Source organism: Argentina silus, assembly GCF_951799395.1.
Source record: "Argentina silus genome assembly, chromosome: 11".
Classification (NCBI taxonomy): domain Eukaryota; kingdom Metazoa; phylum Chordata; class Actinopteri; order Argentiniformes; family Argentinidae; genus Argentina; species Argentina silus.
In genome coordinates, this window is record NC_139665.1 from 659,776 (window position 1) to 678,583 (window position 18,808).

Sequence of the window (18,808 nt, forward strand, 5' to 3'; positions counted from 1 at the left end):
ATTACAAGGAGCCCGTCCTCCGATTTCTACCTCCACCAGCCTCCCCTGGTGTCACTACATATATAACATGTATAGATATTGAAGTAAAGAGAACTAAGAAAGAGGGGGATGTAATTCAGCTAACTCTCCTAAATGGAACTTGTTAAACGTTTAGTTTCTCCTTTTGCAATAAACTATGACAAAATAAATAATTGGAGGGTAATTGAACTATATTTTTTACGTTTCCCTGCATGATAGGGTGAGGTGTTTTCATGCATAATGTCTACACAGGTTAGGTGACGTAACACTGTTCACCATTTGAAACAAAACCAGAAGAACCTCCAGACAAACAACCAGAAGAACCTTCAGACAAACAACCAGAAGAACCTCCAGACAAACAACCAGAAGAACCTTCAGACAAACAACCAGAAGAACCTTCAGACAAACAACCAGAAGAACCTACAGACAAACAACCAGAAGAACCAGAAGAACCTTCAGACAAACAACCTGAAGAACCTTCAGACAAACAACCAGAAGAATCTTCAGACAAACAACCAGAAGAACCAGAAAAACCTTCAGACAAACAACCTGAAGAACCTTCAGACAAACAACAGCTCCTGTCCTGCAGAGAACCCTTCTTCCTGATTGGCCATCGTGTCAATGGTTAATCATGATGTCATTCAAAACAGGAAGGTAACTGATTGGTTGAAACGTACTTAAAGGCCCCGCCCTCCTCCTCTATCTGCAAACGAATACTTCCGCTAGGCCACCATGCCCTCCGGAAGTCCCGTCTCCTCCGCCGCGCAGAGACGCCGTGAGACTGAAAGGTTCAAAAGCCACTAAACCCTCCAGTCTGCCGGGGAGCGAGAGAGCAGAGGCCCGAGCACTGACCACTGGAACAAGGGGCTCCATTAATACGAAAAAATCAATTTAGCATTAGCCCCGAACCCCGAAGTCTAGCCCCCAAGTCCTCCGGGGCCGGACGACGCGAGGCGGGAGGTGATGGAGCCTTCGCCGGCGAAGGGGAAGCCGCAGGGCCGCCTGCTGGTGTCCACGACCCTGGACGCCAAAGACGAGCTGGAGGAGGTAGGACCGCGGCCGCAGCCGCAGCTTCTCCCGCAGGCTGAGCTGTAGAAAGATGCTTCTGTTTCTAACGTAGAAAACCCCCACAACTAATACACCAATACAAAGACACGGAACCATTTTCTAGAGGAATAGCCTGCTGGATGAGGCTGGCGGCAGTCGACTGAGTTGAGTTGGTGGAGGTGAATGCATGTGTAGGGCTTGTTGGTGCGGGTTCAGGGTGTTGGAGGGTGGTGTAGGGTGGTGTAGGGGGGTGTAGGGGGGTGTAGGGGGTGATATTAGGAGGAACAACAGAAGTTGGATGTCTCGATCCTACATAAACATATGGAGGAGACACGGAGCCGTGCACATGCGCAATGCACCTCCCTGGTGTCAATACAGACCGTGTTCACATCGTTCCTCCTTCACGGCCCTCTCCTCAGTAAAACCATGTAGTTCATCAAGAAGATATGATATTTGTGTTCCTATTTCACTCAGATCAGATATGCTCCCTAAATGAAATAGTTGTGTCCTTGCGTTACCTGACTTCGTCTGTGTTGGTGTGTGGTTTCTGCATTGTTATGGTCTGTCTCCTGATGCCTCCGTCCTGAGGGCATGTCTGTGTCTGTTGTCTTTGTGTGGCTGTGTGTGCGTGTTGGTTTCTGTGTGTATGTGAGGTAGGGTTAGGCCTGTCTATACATTGGTGTGTGTTTGTATGATTTGCTCAAGAGTTCCTGTGTGTGTCCTCATGCCTTGACTCTGTGTGTGTGTGTGTGTGTGTGTGTGTGTGTGTGTGTGTGTGTGTCAGCGGTTGGAGAGATGTGTTGGTATCGTCACCTCGTTGACTAATGGCCTGTCGGAACGTGAAGCCAACGACGCCCTCACTGCCAACGTAAGTACTGGCGTGATCGCCCACGACTCCCACCACCATGTGACCGTGTACCCAGCACGCCAGAATACATACTTTACTATGGTACCCCTGAGAATCTGACATCTTAGCATTTCAAAGGGCTGTTCCTACATGTACAGATCTGGTAGTTTAGGATTCACAGTTCATGTCTTGTCATGTGATGTTTTGTAATGTGACTTCCAATGCTGTATGCACACTGAGTCTAATAGGATTTAAAGCCCTGCGGTATCAAACATGTGCCCTGCCCCCCCCCCCCCCCCCCTCCTCCTGTAGGTGTGTAAAGGCCCTCAGCAGCATGAGGAGGTGTGTCTGGGACTCTTCGCTCTGCTGCTCACAGAACCCCCGCAAGCACAGAGGGTATGACATCACTACTATTACTACTGTATGACATCACTACTACTACTGTATGACATCACTACTACTATTACTACTGTATGACATCACTACTACTACTACTACTATTACTACTGTATGACATCACTACTACTACTGTATGACATCACTACTACTACTGTATGACATAATAATAATAAATAAGCCATTTAGCTGATGCTTTTATCCAAAGTGACTTACATTGCAGTGAGTGCATACATTTCAGTATATATGGTCCCAGCAGGAACTACTACTACGAACTACTACTGTGTGACATCACTACCGCTGTGACATCACTACTATTGTGTGACATCACTACTACTGTATGAACATATTAACGTGTGTGTGTTTGTGTGTCTCTCCAGTGTTACAGAGACCTGACCCTGATGAACAGGGATGGGATGAACGTGATCCTGATCAAGATCAACCAGATCCTCATGGAGAAGTTCCTCAAACTACACGATGTCTGTCGCTCACAGGTACTCACACACACACACAGGTACCTACCCCAGGTAGTCACACACACACACAGGTACCTACCCCAGGTAGTCACACACACACACACACACACACACACACACAGGTACCTACCCCTGGTAGTCTCACACACACACACACACACACACAGGTACGTACCACTGGCAGTCTCGGAGCGAGTCAAAGTGCTGTGTTGCACATATCTGAACTGTGTGTGTTGTTGTGTGTAGCTGGTGTGGCTAACTGTGTGTGTGGCTAACTGTGTGTAACGTTGTGTGTGTAGCTGGTGTGGCTGGTGAGGGAGCTGGTGAAGAGTGGCGTGATTGGAGCAGACGGCGTCCTGATGACCCTGATGAAGCAGATCGCAGGTCAGTCCCAACCAATCATGGTTGGGTTGTTTCACCTTTTATTGAACAAGTTATTTTTATTCTTGTTATAATTGCTATTTTACAATTTTTAAGGAGTGTGTGTGTGTGTGTGTGTGTGTGTGTAGGTGGAGACATCACCAATAAGAACCTGTGGCTGGCTGAGAATGTTCTGGACATCCTGGTGGATCAGAAGTGGGTTTGACTAAATCATGTCACATGTTGTTGCCATGCCTACACTGCCTGCTTCTCCCTTGGCGGCTGGATTGCATTATCAAAACCCGACCTGTTTATTCATGTCAACATGTGCTAAAATTACCTGTAGAATGAACTGAGGAACATCGTGAAGCTTTCACTTCGCTTTCAACAACGGTGTCATTGTCCATCAAAGACAGTTACTCTGTCGTTACTAGATATCAGTTTCACCTGCTCTGATGGCAGAGCGCCCGTCTTCCCTTCTTTGGGGAGAAGCCTGCGGTATCTCAGCCTGTGTGATATTTTGGGAATAACCGACCTCATGAGCTCAGGGTGTCACAATCCATTAACACTTTTAAAAGAAACCTCAAGACTCCTTTTTAGCTCAGCTTTCTCTTAATCCATTTGCACTTCTATTTTTGTTTTCTTTTTATTTCCCCTCTTAATCCATTATTATTTCTGTTCTATTCTCTATGTATGTATGTATGTATGTATCTATGTATGTATGCTTGTATGTTCTGTAGCTATGTATTTTCAATTTTACTGTTAAGCACCTTGTATTGCAATTTTGCTTGATTGATTGATCCCCCCCTCCCCCCCCAGGGAGTGGGTGTTGAAGAGTGGCATGCTGATAGCCATGTCTGTGTACACGTACCTGCGCCTGATCGTGGACCATGGCACCCCCACCTTGCTGCCCCTCAGACAGAAGGAGGTGGACTTCTGCATCGGCCTGCTCAGAGACAAGGTGAGGGAGGGAGGGGGGGGAGAGTTTGGGGTAGAGGAGGGAGGAGGGACACAGTAGCCTTTTCATATTGTTAGGAACACGACTCCTTGCTTCCTACTGAACTGATTGGAGGAGAAGACCGAGGTTCCTCCTCTTAGATATTCTCCTCCAATGCTTTTTGAGGTTAGCAAGAAGTGCAACAAATATATGTTTCTGTTTGCTGGCCCTGCACCTCTTCTCTGTGAGTCAGTTTCTTCTCCTCCTTGGGGTAGTTTCTGGAGTGTTTGACCCCTCCCTCTCTCCTCTCCTCCGTGGGGTAGTTTCTGGAGTGTTTGACCCCTCTCTCCTCTCCTCCGTGGGGTAGTTTCTGGAGTGTTTGACCCCTCCCTCTCTCCTCTCCTCCGTGGGGTAGTTTCTGGAGTGTTTGACCCCTCCCTCTCTCATCTCCTCCCTGGTAGTTCATGGAGTGTTTCATCATTGGGAGGGACCTGGTGCGTCTGCTGCAGATCGTGGCTCGTATCCCTGAGATGGAGCTGCTCTGGAGGGACCTGCTACACAACCCCCAGGCCCTCAGCCCCCAGTTCACTGGTAGGTAACCCCCAGACCCCCAGTTCACTGGTAGGTAACCCCCAGACCCCCAGCCCCCAGTTCACTGGTAGGTAACCCCCAGACCCCCAGGCCCCCAGCCCCCAGTTCACTGGTAGGTAACCCCCAGGCCCCCAGCCCCCAGTTCACTGGTAGGTAACCCCCAGACCCCCAGCCCCTCAGCCCCCAGTTCACTGGTAGGTAACCCCCAGACCCCAGTTCACTGGTAGGTAACCCCCAGCCCCTCAGCGTGTGTGTGTGTGTGTGTGTGTGTGTGTGTTAACTGTGTCTCCTCTGGTAGGTCTGCTGCAGCTCCTGACGGCTCGTACCTCCCGCAAGTTCCTGGCCTGTCGCCTCACACCTGACATGGAGACCAAGCTGCTCTTCATGACCTCCAGGGTACACACACACACTCTCATACACTGCTACACACACACAAATGTCATATATTCATCACATACACCGCTACACACACACCCTAACCCCCCCCCCCCCCCTCTCAGGTGCGTTTTGGGCAGCAGAAGCGCTACCAGGACTGGTTCCAGAGACAGTACCTCTCCACGGCTGAGAGCCAGTCTCTACGCTGCGACCTGATTCGCTACATCTGCGGCGTGGTGCACCCGTCCAATGAGGTGCTGAGCTCTGACATCCTGCCTCGCTGGGCTATCATTGGCTGGCTGCTCACCACCTGCACGGTAACAGTAACAGTTTGATTGGTTAGGCCTGATGTTCCAGTCCAGTTATCTACCTGGTGTTTACTCTGTGGTTTTGTGGTGAAACGGTAGTTATATGGTTATTTCATCATAGTTACTCTGGGGAATTATTAATCTCTCTCTCTCTCTCTGTCTGTGTCTCTCGGTCTCTCTCCCTCCCTCCCTCCCTCAGTCTAACGTGGCGGCCTCTAACGCCAAGCTGGCGTTGTTTTATGATTGGCTCTTCTTCAGCCCCGAAAAGGACAGCATCATGAACATAGGTAACCACGGAGACCAGACAACACTTCCTGTGTCTCTAAACAACACTTCCTGTGTCTCGAATACTTCCTGTGTCTCTAAACAACACTACCCCCCCTCTCCTCCCCCCCTTCCTTCCCTCCCGCCCGCAGAGCCAGCCATCTTAGTGATGCACCACTCCATGAAGCCTCATCCTGCCATCACTGCCACCCTGCTGGACTTCATGTGTCGGGTGAGTCAACTGTCATTACACAACGGCTTCCATGAAAACAAGCATTGGGATTGGCCGAGAGGCGCTCAACGCTGTGATTTAATAACAGTAGTCACAGTTAAATCACCTATTATGATATTCCTATAAAGGGACTCATTTATTCATTTTGTGAATTGACCACCACTTTTCTAAACAAGTTCCATTACCCTACACTGTATTGATGCACGTTAAGAAGTCATCAGAGAAATAGATATAGAACATAAAAAAGATAATTTCTATTGATGAATTGAATTGTATTCATCAATCCTTTTGTCTTTCTTAATGTATGTTTCTTTCTTTTCTTTCTTTCAGATCATCCCTCACTTTTTCCCCCCTCTGGAGGGTCAGGTCAGACAGGGAGTCTTCAACTCTCTCACCTTCATCATGGAGAAGAGAGTTCTGGCGTGAGTCTCCACACACACACACACACACACACACACACACACACACACACACAGAAGGAGTGCGTACTGGCTGAAGTACGTTTCATGTTGTCTTGTTACAGTGTCAGTCTGCACAATCTTTGATTCTCAGAATTCAAAAATCAATTTTCAAATCTTTTGTGCATTCTTTATGATGCCATAATTCTTATGTTATTACAATGTTAATGTTAATCTGATCACTCCTGTTCTAACCTCCTCCCCTGTAGTCACCTGGCCCCTCTGTTTGACAACCCCAAACTGGACCGTGAGTTGCGCTCCATGCTGAGGGAACGCTTCCCTGAGTTCTGCAGCTCCCCCTCGCCCCCCACTGAAGGTAGGGATGGAGGGGTGGGTGGGTGGGTGGGTGGGTGGATGAATAGAGGGAATCTGGATTGATGGTATTTATTGTCACTAAAGCGGAGCGTCTTTCCACAGCTGGCAGCTGCTGTACTCTGACATGTAGTGGTCCATGGTCTCAGTAGGAGCTCCCCTGCCTAAATAAAGGTTTAATAATAATAGTGTGACATCTAATGACCACACTCTCTGCCTGCAGTGAAAATGGAGGAGTCCGTTTCCATGGAGATGGGTTGCTACGACAACACGGAGGCTGCCTTCAGTGACGACGAGGAGGAGATAAACAACAAAGGTGACAGGAGACATCCTCTCTGAACACACACCATCTAGATTAACAACACAGGTGACAGGAGACATCCTCTCTGAACACACACCATCTAGATTAACAAAGGTAAAAAAGCGCTCATTAGAAACTCCGGTAATTACGCCTTGCGTGCATGAGGCTGACGTGGTACGTACATGGGACTGGTTTTTGGCTCCTCAGTGCCATGAATAGCAACTACTGGTTAGAATTATAGACATTTTCTGTTGAGTAACTTTTAAAGATAGCCAGAAAGTCATTGCAGGTGGAGAACCGGCAATTTAAGAGTTCGGTTTGTTTACTTGGCTACAATTAAGTATTTCTCTGTATTTATAAGATAAGAACAGTCTCTGACAGACAGACGCTCCACCCCAGAGTCCGTCAAACACAGCTTGTTCAAGGGCTATTGACCAGTGAACTTCTACCCAGAACTCCTCACTTACATCTCAAGCAGTGGAGGTAGAAATCAGAGGACGGCCTCATCGTAATGCATGGAATGAGGAACAGTATCAAACATTCCCCATTCCGTTCCACGCATTACAATGAGCCTGTTCTCCGATTTCTACCTCCACCAGCCTCTCACTGCTCGAGATGTAACTTGCATTTCTGTAACAGCCTCCTGTTGACATCAATGCATGATTTCCGTAAAGTTGAGTTTCTCAAGTGTGGGAATCAGCTCCGCGTATGCTGAACGCTCATTTTGGTGACTCTCAAGGAAAAAAGCGGGAGTTTAGGTTCCACCCAATCAAAGAGGCCGTTATTGAGGAACCCGCTGACATCACGCCCTATGTGGACCAATTGGATGACACAATGAAAGAGAAGGTTCTGCAGCTGCAGAAAGGAAGGTCAGTAGAGCAGTTGGAACGTTTCACATTCTTTAGTTCACTTCTTCTCAGATGGCCATACACCAAGGGAGGCTGGTGGAGGTAGAAATTGCAGGACGGGCTCATTGAAATGCATGCAATGGAGAGTATTTGATACCATTCCTATTCCATTCCATGTATTACAATGAGCCCGTCCTCCGATTTCTACCTCCACAAGCCTTCCCTGGCAACACTTGTTCAAAACTATCACTCTTTCACTCACACATACACACTCGATGTTGTCATGCTGTGTGTCATGTTGTCTCCCGACCTTCTCTCTCCCTCTCAGTGACACAGAGACACAGTGTGAGGTCATGCAGGAGATTGTGGACCTCATTCTGGAGGTGAGTGAAGACATGCAGTAGAAACATGGTTTTGTTCAGCACGTTTATCTGAAGGTGAATGTTACAGTGAAGGAGCGTTTTTGACCCGGTTATCTTGGGTGTTTTTGAGATGTTGTATAATGTTGTTCCCCCTCAGGAGGACTTTGACTCGGAGCAGATGTCCACTCTGGCCTCCTGTCTGGCAGAGCTGTTCAAGAGCCACTTCAGAGGAGACGTGCTGCCTGACGAGATCACAGAAGAGTACGTGTGTGTGTGTGTGTGTGTGCGCGCGCGCGCGCGCGCATGCTTTGCATATGTGATGTCTCTGTGTGTGAGATGTGGTGTGAAGGTACTGGGCCTCTTATCAAACATGGGCAGAAACTATGTGTATGTTAATAACTGTGTGCACTTACACCAACATTTAGTTTCTTCATTCACTGAAGGCCCAGTCAGTGAGCTCACAGAAAATTAACGTGTACGTGCGTGCGTGTGTGTGTGTTCCCAGGTCCCTAGAGGAGTCGGTGTGTAAGCCGGTGTGCCTGGTGTTCAGGAACCTGTGTCAGATGCAGGAGGACAACAGTGGCTTCTCTGTGCTGCTGGAGATGCTGGCTGAGCTCTACCAGAAGCAGCCCAAGATCGGCTACCACCTGCTGTACTACCTCAAGGCCAGGTGAGGGCGCTGTGGCTCAGCAGGCACACACATATATATATTGTGTTGGTGTCTGGGTGTGTGTGTGTGTGTGTGTGTGTGTATATATATATATACACACACACACACACACACACACCTTCCCCTACCCTTCCCCTGACGTTGCCGTGACGTTGTCTCTCCCACAGTAAGGCGGCGATGGGGAAGATGAGCCTGTATGAGTCATTTGCTCAGGCTACGGCCCTGGGGGACCTGCACACCTGTCTGATGATGGACATGAAGGCCTGCCAGGAGGACGACGTCAGGCTGCTCTGCTACCTCACCCCCTCCATCTACTCAGAGGTACACACACACACACACACACACAGACCAAATGATTGGCGTCAGGTTAGAAACAGTCCCTGTGATGTCAGTGATGACGGGTCTCCTCCTCCTGTAGTTCCCAGATGAGACTCTACGCAGCGGAGAACTCCTTAACATGATCGTGGCTGTCATCGATTCCACACAGGTACCTCACCACACACACACACACACACACAGACACACAGGTACCTCACTACACACACACACACACAGGTACCTCACTACACACACACACACACACACAGACACACAGGTACCTCACTACACACACATTATTTAAATGAATTATTATCTCATTATTCCTCTCTCTCTCAGCTGCAGGAGCTGATGTGTCATGTGATGATGGGCAATCTGGTGATGTTCCGCAAGGACTCTGTCCTCAACATCTTGAGTAAGTCAGCACACACACACCCACCCACACACACACACAATGAGTTGGCAACACTCTCCTGTATCTATCTGTAGATAATGTTGTCTCTGCCCTGTAATTCAGTCTCTGGACTGTAGATAATAATGTTGTTGTTGTTGTTGTTCATAGTTCAGTCTCTGGACTGGGAGACGTTTGAGCAGTACAGCACCTGGCAGCTGTTCCTGGCCCACAGCATCCCTCTGGAGACCATCATCCCCATCCTGCAGCACCTCAAATACAAAGGTAGGAAACACACTCTGCCCTGTCCACTACCCTGCTCTCTGCCCTGCTCTCTGCCCTGCCCACTGCCCAGCTCTCTGCCCTGTCCACTACCCTGCTCTCTGCCCTGTCCACTATCCTGCTCTCTGCCCTGTCCACTACCCTGCTCTCTGCCCTGTCCACTGCCCTGCTCTCTGCCCTGTCCACTACCCTGCTCTCTGCCCTGCTCTCTGCCCTGCCCACTGCCCTGCTCTCTGCCCTGTCCACTACCCTGCTCTCTGCCCTGCTCTCTGCCCTGCCCACTGCCCAGCTCTCTGCCCTGTCCACTACCCAGCTCTCTGCCCTGCTCTCTGCCCTGCCCACTGCCCTGCTCTCTCCACTAGAAGCGTGTTACTATCAGCTGTATCAGCGACCAGTGAAGCTTAAGCATGCTTACGTCCTTGGTTAAGGAGTATGGGCTGTTGGCCTTGACGGACATGTGAGAGCTCTGCTCTGATGACACTCTGTTGTAGTGACACACCTCTCTGTCCCCAGAACACCCGGAGGCGCTCTCCTGTCTGCTGTTACAGCTCCGCCGGGAAAAGTATGTACCATTGAACTCCGTCTTCAGATAGATCCATAAATGACCCCACAGTGGGCCCAGTACTGACCCCTGTGGTGTCCCCCCTGGTGTTGTAGGCCCAGTGAGGAGATGGTGAAGATGGTTCTGAGCAGGCCGTGCCACGCCGAGGACCAGTTCACCACCAGCATCCTGCGCCACTGGGCTGCCAAGCATGACGACGTCCTGGGGGAGCACATCAAAGCCCTGCTCATCAAGAACAACAACCTGCCGCGCAAACGCCAGAGGTGAGCAGTGGCCGCCGCCCAATGAGTGACCTCATGCTCAGGCATGATGGCGTTGTCACTGATGAGGTTACTGCTCATTGTTGTGTACCTTGTTAAGTTTAAAGGTTTTGGAGTGTTTGTTCAGTTTTTATTGGACAGAGACGGTAGAGAGAGATGGGAAGTAAGGAGGAGAGGGTATGTCAGCAGGGCATGAGCCAGATTCGAACCCGTGCCGACATGGGCATATGGGTGCACCCCAGGCCGTGGTGCTAGACCACTGGACCGCCCCAGGCCGTGGTGCTAGACCGCTGGACCGCCCCAGTCCATTGGCGTAGAGCGTTGTTATGGGTTATTGTGTGTATTTAAGTGGATGTAAGTTAACCGCTGTAGGTTGTTTTAGTATTTTCAGTTGAGGTGTTGAACTGAAACGCTGCAGTGGTTGTTTACGTTTGATGTCCGTCTCCCAGCCTCCGCAGCTCCAGCAGCAAACTGGCTCAGCTGACCCTGGAACAGATCCTGGAACACCTGGACAACCTGAGGCTGAACCTCAGCAACACCAAGAACAGCTGTGAGACACACACACACACACACACACACACACACACACACACACACAAAAACATGCACCCACTCACTCACTCATATACTCAATATACCTTAAGACACTTCCATTTGCCCCAAAGCACAACCTAGTCACTTGCACTGAGCTTTGTCCATGCGTTGACCTCTGACCCCGTGTCCCCAGTCTTCACCCAGACGCCCATCCTCCAGGCCCTGCAGCATGTCCAGGCCAGCTGTGACGAGGCTCACAAAATGAGGTGACACAACTGTCACTTTCAGGATCCAGAGACACAACTTGGTTGTGTTTGTGTTTTGATCGATAAATAAATCTAGTCGAGAGTGTCGTTTTACAAAATGCCCGACACTAACGATGTAACCATTCTGATTGGCTCTACCTCTCTGCCCCTTAGATTCAGCGACCTCTTCTCATTGGCCGAGGAGTACGAAGACTCGTCCAAGCCTCCAAAGTCGCGGCGGAAGGCCCCGGCCTCGTCCCCGCGCTCCCGGAAGGGCGCCGCCCCGCCCGCCAGCAACGAGGAGGAGAGCGCCTCCAGCAGCGCCTCTGTAAGCCCCCCGCTGACCACTTCCTGTTCAGTGGCTTGACGTGACGTAGAGTCTTGTAGTCTGGATATTTTATATTTTGGTTTTTGGTAAAACCATGACTGTATATGTGTGTCTGTCCCCTTCTACAACATGCCAGTTACATTTACACAATTCCGAACCTATAATTTAATAATGTTGTTTAAGTAATGTTGACCAATACTTCTGCTATCAAAATGGAGGCTATTTTCATCTGTGTCCTGAACTTGTGCCTGTCTGTCTGCCTGCCTGTGTCTGCCTGCCTGCCTGTCTGTCTGTCTGTCTCCACCTCCTCTTCTTCAACCTCTGTTTCTGTCTCTCTTCTCCAGGAGGAGGAGGACTCCAAGCCCAAAGCTCCCAAGAGGAAAAGGAAAGGCTCTGACAGCGACTGAGACACCCCCCCCAAAAAACCAACCCTGAACCCCCCCAAACCAACCCTGACCCCCCCCCTTCTCCTTAAACCAACCCTGAACTCCCCCCAAACCAACCCTGAACACCCCACCCCACCCCACCGAACCAACCCAGCCCCACCTTCCATAGTGACATCACTGGAGAGACAGGACCATCAGCCAACCAATTTCTCCAAACCACTGAGTAAAGCCCCGCCCCAGAGACTTCCCCTCCACAAGAGAGGGGCGGGACTTCCTCTGCATGGACTAATGCCCATTGGCTGGAGCCATGGAGACACTCCTCTTTCTTTCCTCTCACTGCTCATTGGCTGCTTCTCGTCAGTGGGTGTGTCTGGATTGGTTAAAGGGAGGACGGATACGTTGGGGGGGGGGGGGGGGGAGGGAGAAGGAGAAGAAGTGGAGGGGGACTTCCTGTCAGACTGACAGACGTACTGAGACTGATATGGACCCTACAGGAAATGATTTCCATGAGTAGACGTCGTAGAATGGGTGGGGAAACGTGTATCTGTCACCCCCCAGTGGTCCGCCTATCACACTGCACTTGGGGGGACATCAGACCTTTTATAAGCCATGGCTCATGAACCAGCAGAACCCTCCAATCAACACTCTAGATTTTAACAGCGGTGTCCGTCAGAGCTGCCGGTGTGACCAGGTAGCCTCACCTTTGACCCCCAACAACCGCCCACATTTGAAAAACCTTCAACTATTGGTCGATAAGCATCACCTGTTCCTCATCAGCCTTCTCTTCTGATTGGCCAGAGGCGAGGCCCACAGACACTCTCATTGGTTGGACTGGAAGCAGAAATAAAGACTTTGAATGGAGGAGCTAGTAGTAGTCGCTGACCTTTTTAATGGAAATTATTTCTTTCTACTGACTTATTTTCATAAAAAAGATCATAACTGTGTCGAATGATTATGATGTTAATACAAAAGGGCTTAAAAAGAAGTGGTGTTGTGATGTAGTCTTGTGTGTGTGACGTGCTTGTGTTTTGTATCTTCATCTGCTGAGTCATAGAAGCGTTATGAATATGGTCTGTGGCAGGGGAGGCTGGTGGAGGTAGAAATCGGAGGATGGGCTCATTGTAATGCATGGAATGGAATGAGGAACGGTACCAAACACAACGCATTCCTCATTCTGTTTGGTGCATTACAATGTGCTGTCCTCCGATTTCTACCTCCACTAGCGTCTCGTGATGAATATGGTCTATGGTGACTTCACAAAGGGCACGTTCAGATCCGCCAAACGCATGGAGCCAGTTGTGTTCCTGTGCTATGCAACGGCGGAGGGACTCTGAACAGCTGTTTGTCGTAGAGCTGACCTACGTCCAGGTGGTAGAGCTGACCTACGTCCAGGACCGCGCTGGAGAGGTTTCTACTGGTCACTGGCCTTAGAATGGGTTGTGTGTCTACAGATACTAACACTTATCAGTCAGCTTCCTTATGCTTGGATCAGGGGAGGCTGGGGGAGTCAGAAATCAGAGGACGGGCTCATTGTAATGCATGTAATGGAATGAGGAATGGTATCAAACACATCCTCCGATTTCTACCTCCACCAGCCTCCCCTGGCTTAGATGGCTCAGAAACGATTATGCAATGTAGCAAAGTTGGGCTTAGAAATGTGTTGGCATGGTAACGTTGTAGTCCTGGTCACCCCCCGGTCCTGGTGATAGCAAATCTAAAATGACGGGATTTGTGGAAGCAAAAGCAAATTATGAAGGAAGCTCATTACTGTATTTCTGACATCGACTGTGCCTTGTGTAAGTATTTGGATGGTGAAGAATGTTGTTCTTCTCCTGGCTCTACGCTCCAAAAGTTTGGATTTGAAATCAAACATTTAATGAGGTACAGACTTTTATTTGAGGGTATTTGTATAAATATTGATTTTACCATTAAGCAACATGTATACAGTTCCCCTATTTTCAGATTTATATTATGTCCAAATTAACACTCATGTTCAGAATTTGGTTGCGTATCCTTTGCGTGCAATAACTGCCTGAAGTCTGTGACCCATTGACCCACCAGACGCTGGGTATCTTGGTGATGCTCTGCCAGGCCTGGGGGTCTTCTCTGGTGATGCTCTGCCAGGCCTGTACTGCAGCCATTTGTTTTGAGGCTTCCTTGACTTTCAGTGACACCTCTTTGGTCCTCATGTTGACAGACACCAACAGCAGACTCCAAAGGCAAACGTAAACCCTAGAATCAGGACTAGACAGACGATGTGACACAATACACCTGACTAATCAGAAACACCTGTTCAGCCAATTCTCCCAATACTTTTGGTGCCCTGAAATAGGGGAATAATGTCTACCTAGTGTTGTTTCTTAATGGTGAAAGCAATATTTATACAAACACCCTCAAATAGAAGCTGACAATCTGAACTTCAACCTAATGGTAATTGTTTGATTTCAAATCGAAACTTGGAGTATACAGCCAAAAGAAGAAGACACCCAACTTTCTTACGCAGGGCGCTGGGTATCCAGTTCCCTCTCGTCTGCAGAAACGAGGGAGGTGTTTGTAGACAATCTTGGCATCTAACAGAGGTTCCCAAATGTTATTGACTGATTGACATTTAACTCCCATGATGTGATTTGATATTTACGTTCAGAAACGGACATTGAAGCGCCACGTTTAGAACAGATACAGATGTTTTGATTAGATTAGATTCAACTTTATTGTCATTGTGCAGAGTACAAGTACAGAGACAACGAAATGCAGTTAGCGTCTAACCAGAAGTGCAAAATAGCAGAAAGTGCACTGAACAGTATTTACAGGTAGTGCAATATATGATCAGTAGTAGTGCAGTATAATATAGCAGTGCAGTATAGCAGTATGAGTAACAGTTGCATTATAGCAGATGTGGATCAGAGACAGAGAAGGCTGCGCAACAGGGAGTCAGCTTCCCTTACAGGCTACAGCTGCCGGACAGCAACTCGCCTTCAATAAATACATTAAAAAAATAATATTAATGACTTCCCATTAAACTATTATTGTAATCTGGGTAAACTAATCCCTTTAAACTGGTTTAGAGGAAATTAGAGACAACAGCCTTATGCATTTAAAAATAGTTTATTTTAACAAGTAGGACATAAAAACCTGAATGATTTTGATACATAGTGGCCATGCTCGTAGCGCATTGGGCCTCATCTGGCCGTCTCTTGGTCCGCTGCGGCCGGGTAGTCCTTCCTACGGCCCGGTATCAGCGACCTCACCGCAGCCAGAGGTCTGGATAACAGCTCCTGTAGTCCCGCTACTTTACTGGTCTTCTGGAGCGGGACAGACGCCACCAGGCCCGGCGGGACAGACGCCACCAGGCCCGGCGGGGCGCAGCGAGCCTCAGCCCGGTCCGGGTCGGACACAAGCTCCACCGAGTCACACGAGAGCGCGCGGGTGGTCCTGCGCGTGTGTCCACGGCCGGGATAGGGTGTCTTCAGATACACCTTTTTCTGCTCTCCGTCGGGTCTAACCGGGGTTTTCGTCGCCACCTTGTGAAATAGAGACTCCCTCCGTCGCGTGTTTGGACTTTCGGCGAGCGCCCGGAAACCGTACGGGGTGGTGATCTTGTCGACGTGTGGCAGAGACATCGCCCCTCGCGTAGACGGGTCAGACAGGTCCTCTGTGGCCCGGTGGACCTTCAACCTCACAGTCAGAGAAGATGGAGATGGAGTCGTTGGGGACAGTGGCGCGTACCGGTGGGGACTGCACGGGGACAATCTTCTCGACCGGTCTCGCTCAGGGTCCTGCAGTGTACCGGGAGATCGAAACAGGGAATGCTGGGATGGAATTATAAATCTAGGAATTCTGCTAGGAGTCAGAGACATGGCTACTTTGGGTGCCTGCATGATAGTCTACAACTGATTCAGACTGCTGTCCAACACGCCTCTTGTTATTTGTCTGGCCTACCGGGCTAAACATGGTTATATTAACTGATTAACTGAGTGACAGGTGAATTCAATTAACACGCTCGTCCTAATTGGCACGTCACCTGACATCCCTCCCCTGGAGCACAGAGACAGGAGGAGCAAGAGGGTTCACTTGGCATCTACTTTCGTCCGCGGTTTGAAGAATAAGTAGACCTGGCGGGAGTTTCATTGCTGGAAACATTGCTTTTTTTAAACAAATATCTGTCTGCACATTGTCCTTATTCATTTGAGCTAAACTTGTGTGACGTCTAGGGTGTTATGGTAGTTTCGCCGCACGGAACATGTTAGCCCGCCGACTGGCAAACAAAGTCAGGAGAGTGACTCCGACACAGGCTCAGTCTGACGAGATCCTCTGTCCTCACGAATAATTGCAGATACGAATAAATAAAAAAAAACATTTGCGACACAATTTCAGATACCTTCCCACTTACTTGCACTTCTTCGTCTAGCTACTTTCACTAATTTATATTACGAAAATCACTGACCAAACTCACAGTGCGCATGCGTGCAGCGGCATGGCGCTGGTTTCCGGGGTGACGGCGGCCGGTCGGCCATCTTGTGACTGAAAGCATCTTTGGTCAATGGAGCCTGCGGTGTTGTGGCGGGTAGGACATCAGATTAGTACTATTATTCTGTTTGAAACATCATTGCATTTGCTTTGTGGAGAATGAGTTTGTCTTGTTGAATTGAACAACGGTGACTTAAGCTACTTTTTGAAGAAGGCGGTTTGCTATCTATCTTGTTATCTGGCTAGCTTACATAGCTAGCCTGCTAGCCGCCAGAGCCCGGCGGCGCGAGGCGGATCCAACACAGACAGACATTATTAAAACTAGCAGCCTTGCTGGAGCTACATGGGTTCTGTTCTTTTGTGACCCAACCGACCAGACTGGCTCTCTCCTCTGTGCTGTGGTTCTCCCTCCCTCCCTCCCTCCTTCCTTAGCTAGGTTCAGGCTGTGTTTTCATTGATCCCTCTTCAGCACACCTCAGATGTGATGATGTTATAGTCCTCATCTCCTTCACCTGACAACTCAACATGTGAGATCACCTCCTCACTGCTCTGTGCTGTGTTGTTAGAGATGATGTGTTTATATCCACTCACCAGACACTTTATTAGGAACACCTGGACACATCCTCATGGTGGAGGAACACCTGGACACCTTCTCATGGTGGAGGTGGTGGAATGTTTTCTTGACACACTTTTTGCCCGTTAATACCAATCAATCATCACTTGAATGCCACAGCCTATTTGAGTATTGTTGCTGACCATGTGCATCCCTTCATGGCCACAATTGACCCATCTTCTTATGGCTCCTTCCAGCATGATAATGCACCATGTCACAAAGCTAAAGTCAAACTGGTTTCATGAACATGACAATGAGTTCAGTGTTCTTCAGTGGCCTTCCCAGTCACCAGATCTGAATCCAGTAGAACACCTTTGGGATGTGGTAGAACGAGAGATTCACAGCTTGAAAGTGCACCTGAAAAATCTGCAGGAATTGCGTGATGCAATCATGTCATCATGGCTGTTTAGAGAGCAAAGGGAGTATTAGTACCCAGTATTAGTATAGTGTTGTAATAAAGGGAGTATTACCCAGTATTAGTATAGTGTTGTAATAAAGGGAGTATTACCCAGTATTAGTATAGTGTTGTAATAAAGGGAGTATTACCCAGTATTAGTATAGTGTTGTAATAAAGGGAGTATTACCCAGTATTAGTATAGTGTTGTAATAAAGGGAGTATTACCCAGTATTAGTATAGTGTTGTAATAAAGGGAGTATTACCCAGTATTAGTATAGTGTTGTAATAAAGGGAGTATTACCCAGTATTAGTATAGTGTTGTAATAAAGGGAGTATTACCCAGTATTAGTATAGTGTTGTAATAAAGGGAGTATTACCCAGTATTAGTATAGTGTTGTAATAAAGTGTTCGGTGAGTGTATAGAGAGAGAGATGTTCCTTTTTGTTTATTTGTAATTTCACTTTCTTTGGCAAAGTAAACAATTGTTTCCCATGTCAATAATAGAGAGAGAGGGGGAGGGAGAGGGAGGGGACAGTGTAATGGAAGCTATTGACATGGACCCTCCGACTTTCCACCCTACAGGCGGTACTGCACCATGAGTTTGGTACGCAAACGCAAGTCCAGCTGTCTCAAAGCCTGCCCGACCAAACCGCCCCGGCCCGACAGAGAGGCTGGACCACCAGCATCCCAGGAGGCAGCACTCACACTCACAACAGACGCCGGGGCAGAGGAGAGAGGACGGAACGCTCAGAGCACGTCGTCACCATGGAGACGGTCCCCAAGGTTCAAGGGTCATGGCCAGGTTCCCAGCCCAGACGTGGACATGGAGGGTGTGTGTTCTGTTATGTCCTTGTTGATTCGTTATCGTTAATGATGGTTTTCTACGGTATTTTCTGGTTTAGAAACCCAGTAGTCCTAACCCCACCCCTCTGACGCCAGGCAGTCCTAACCCCCACCCCTCTGACGCCAGGCAGTCCTAACCCCACCCCTGTGACGCCAGGCAGACCCAGAAAACACTCAAACATAGTAGAAATATTTGAACTACTTTTCAAGTCAGATCCGGTCCAGTGTAGTAGTAAGTCCTGTACTGTCCCCCCAGGCCCGGTCCAGAGTAGTAGTAAGTCCTGTACTGTCCCCCCAGGCCCGGTCCAGAGTGGAGAGGAACCGGTCCAGTGCTCCACCCCCTCACCCCTTTCTCCTCTCACAGACGAGGAGGCCGACAC

At 48.9% G+C, this 18,808-nt stretch overlaps 1 protein-coding gene and 1 long non-coding RNA gene across 3 annotated transcripts; both read left to right on the top strand.

Moving 5' to 3' along the window:
- Positions 1 to 777: 777 nt before the first annotated feature.
- ints3 (integrator complex subunit 3) lies at positions 778 to 12,507 on the top strand. Of its 2 annotated transcripts, none has more exons than XM_083680769.1 (29): positions 778 to 1,065; positions 1,850 to 1,933; positions 2,225 to 2,308; positions 2,689 to 2,802; positions 3,084 to 3,168; positions 3,294 to 3,360; positions 3,964 to 4,105; positions 4,543 to 4,672; positions 4,971 to 5,068; positions 5,173 to 5,364; positions 5,555 to 5,642; positions 5,772 to 5,851; positions 6,182 to 6,273; positions 6,519 to 6,625; positions 6,845 to 6,937; positions 7,662 to 7,791; positions 8,099 to 8,153; positions 8,290 to 8,393; positions 8,638 to 8,802; positions 8,970 to 9,123; positions 9,221 to 9,289; positions 9,460 to 9,535; positions 9,683 to 9,796; positions 10,307 to 10,355; positions 10,451 to 10,618; positions 11,065 to 11,165; positions 11,343 to 11,415; positions 11,569 to 11,722; positions 12,067 to 12,507. In XM_083680769.1, the coding sequence occupies exons 1-29, from the start codon at positions 982 to 984 to the stop codon at positions 12,127 to 12,129; spliced, it is 3,015 nt and encodes a 1,004-aa protein (XP_083536895.1). In that variant the 5' UTR covers positions 778 to 981; the 3' UTR covers positions 12,130 to 12,507. The 2 variants fall into 2 exon arrangements, with proteins under 2 accessions (XP_083536895.1, XP_083536896.1); XM_083680770.1 differs by having other exon boundaries at positions 9,466 to 9,535.
- Positions 12,508 to 16,629: 4,122 nt separating this feature from the next.
- Positions 16,630 to 18,807, top strand: LOC310811836. The gene is made up of 3 exons (XR_014554487.1): positions 16,630 to 16,672; positions 18,168 to 18,415; positions 18,727 to 18,807. It is a non-coding gene; the product is annotated as an uncharacterized lncRNA (long non-coding RNA).
- The last annotated feature ends 1 nt before the right edge of the window (position 18,808 follows it).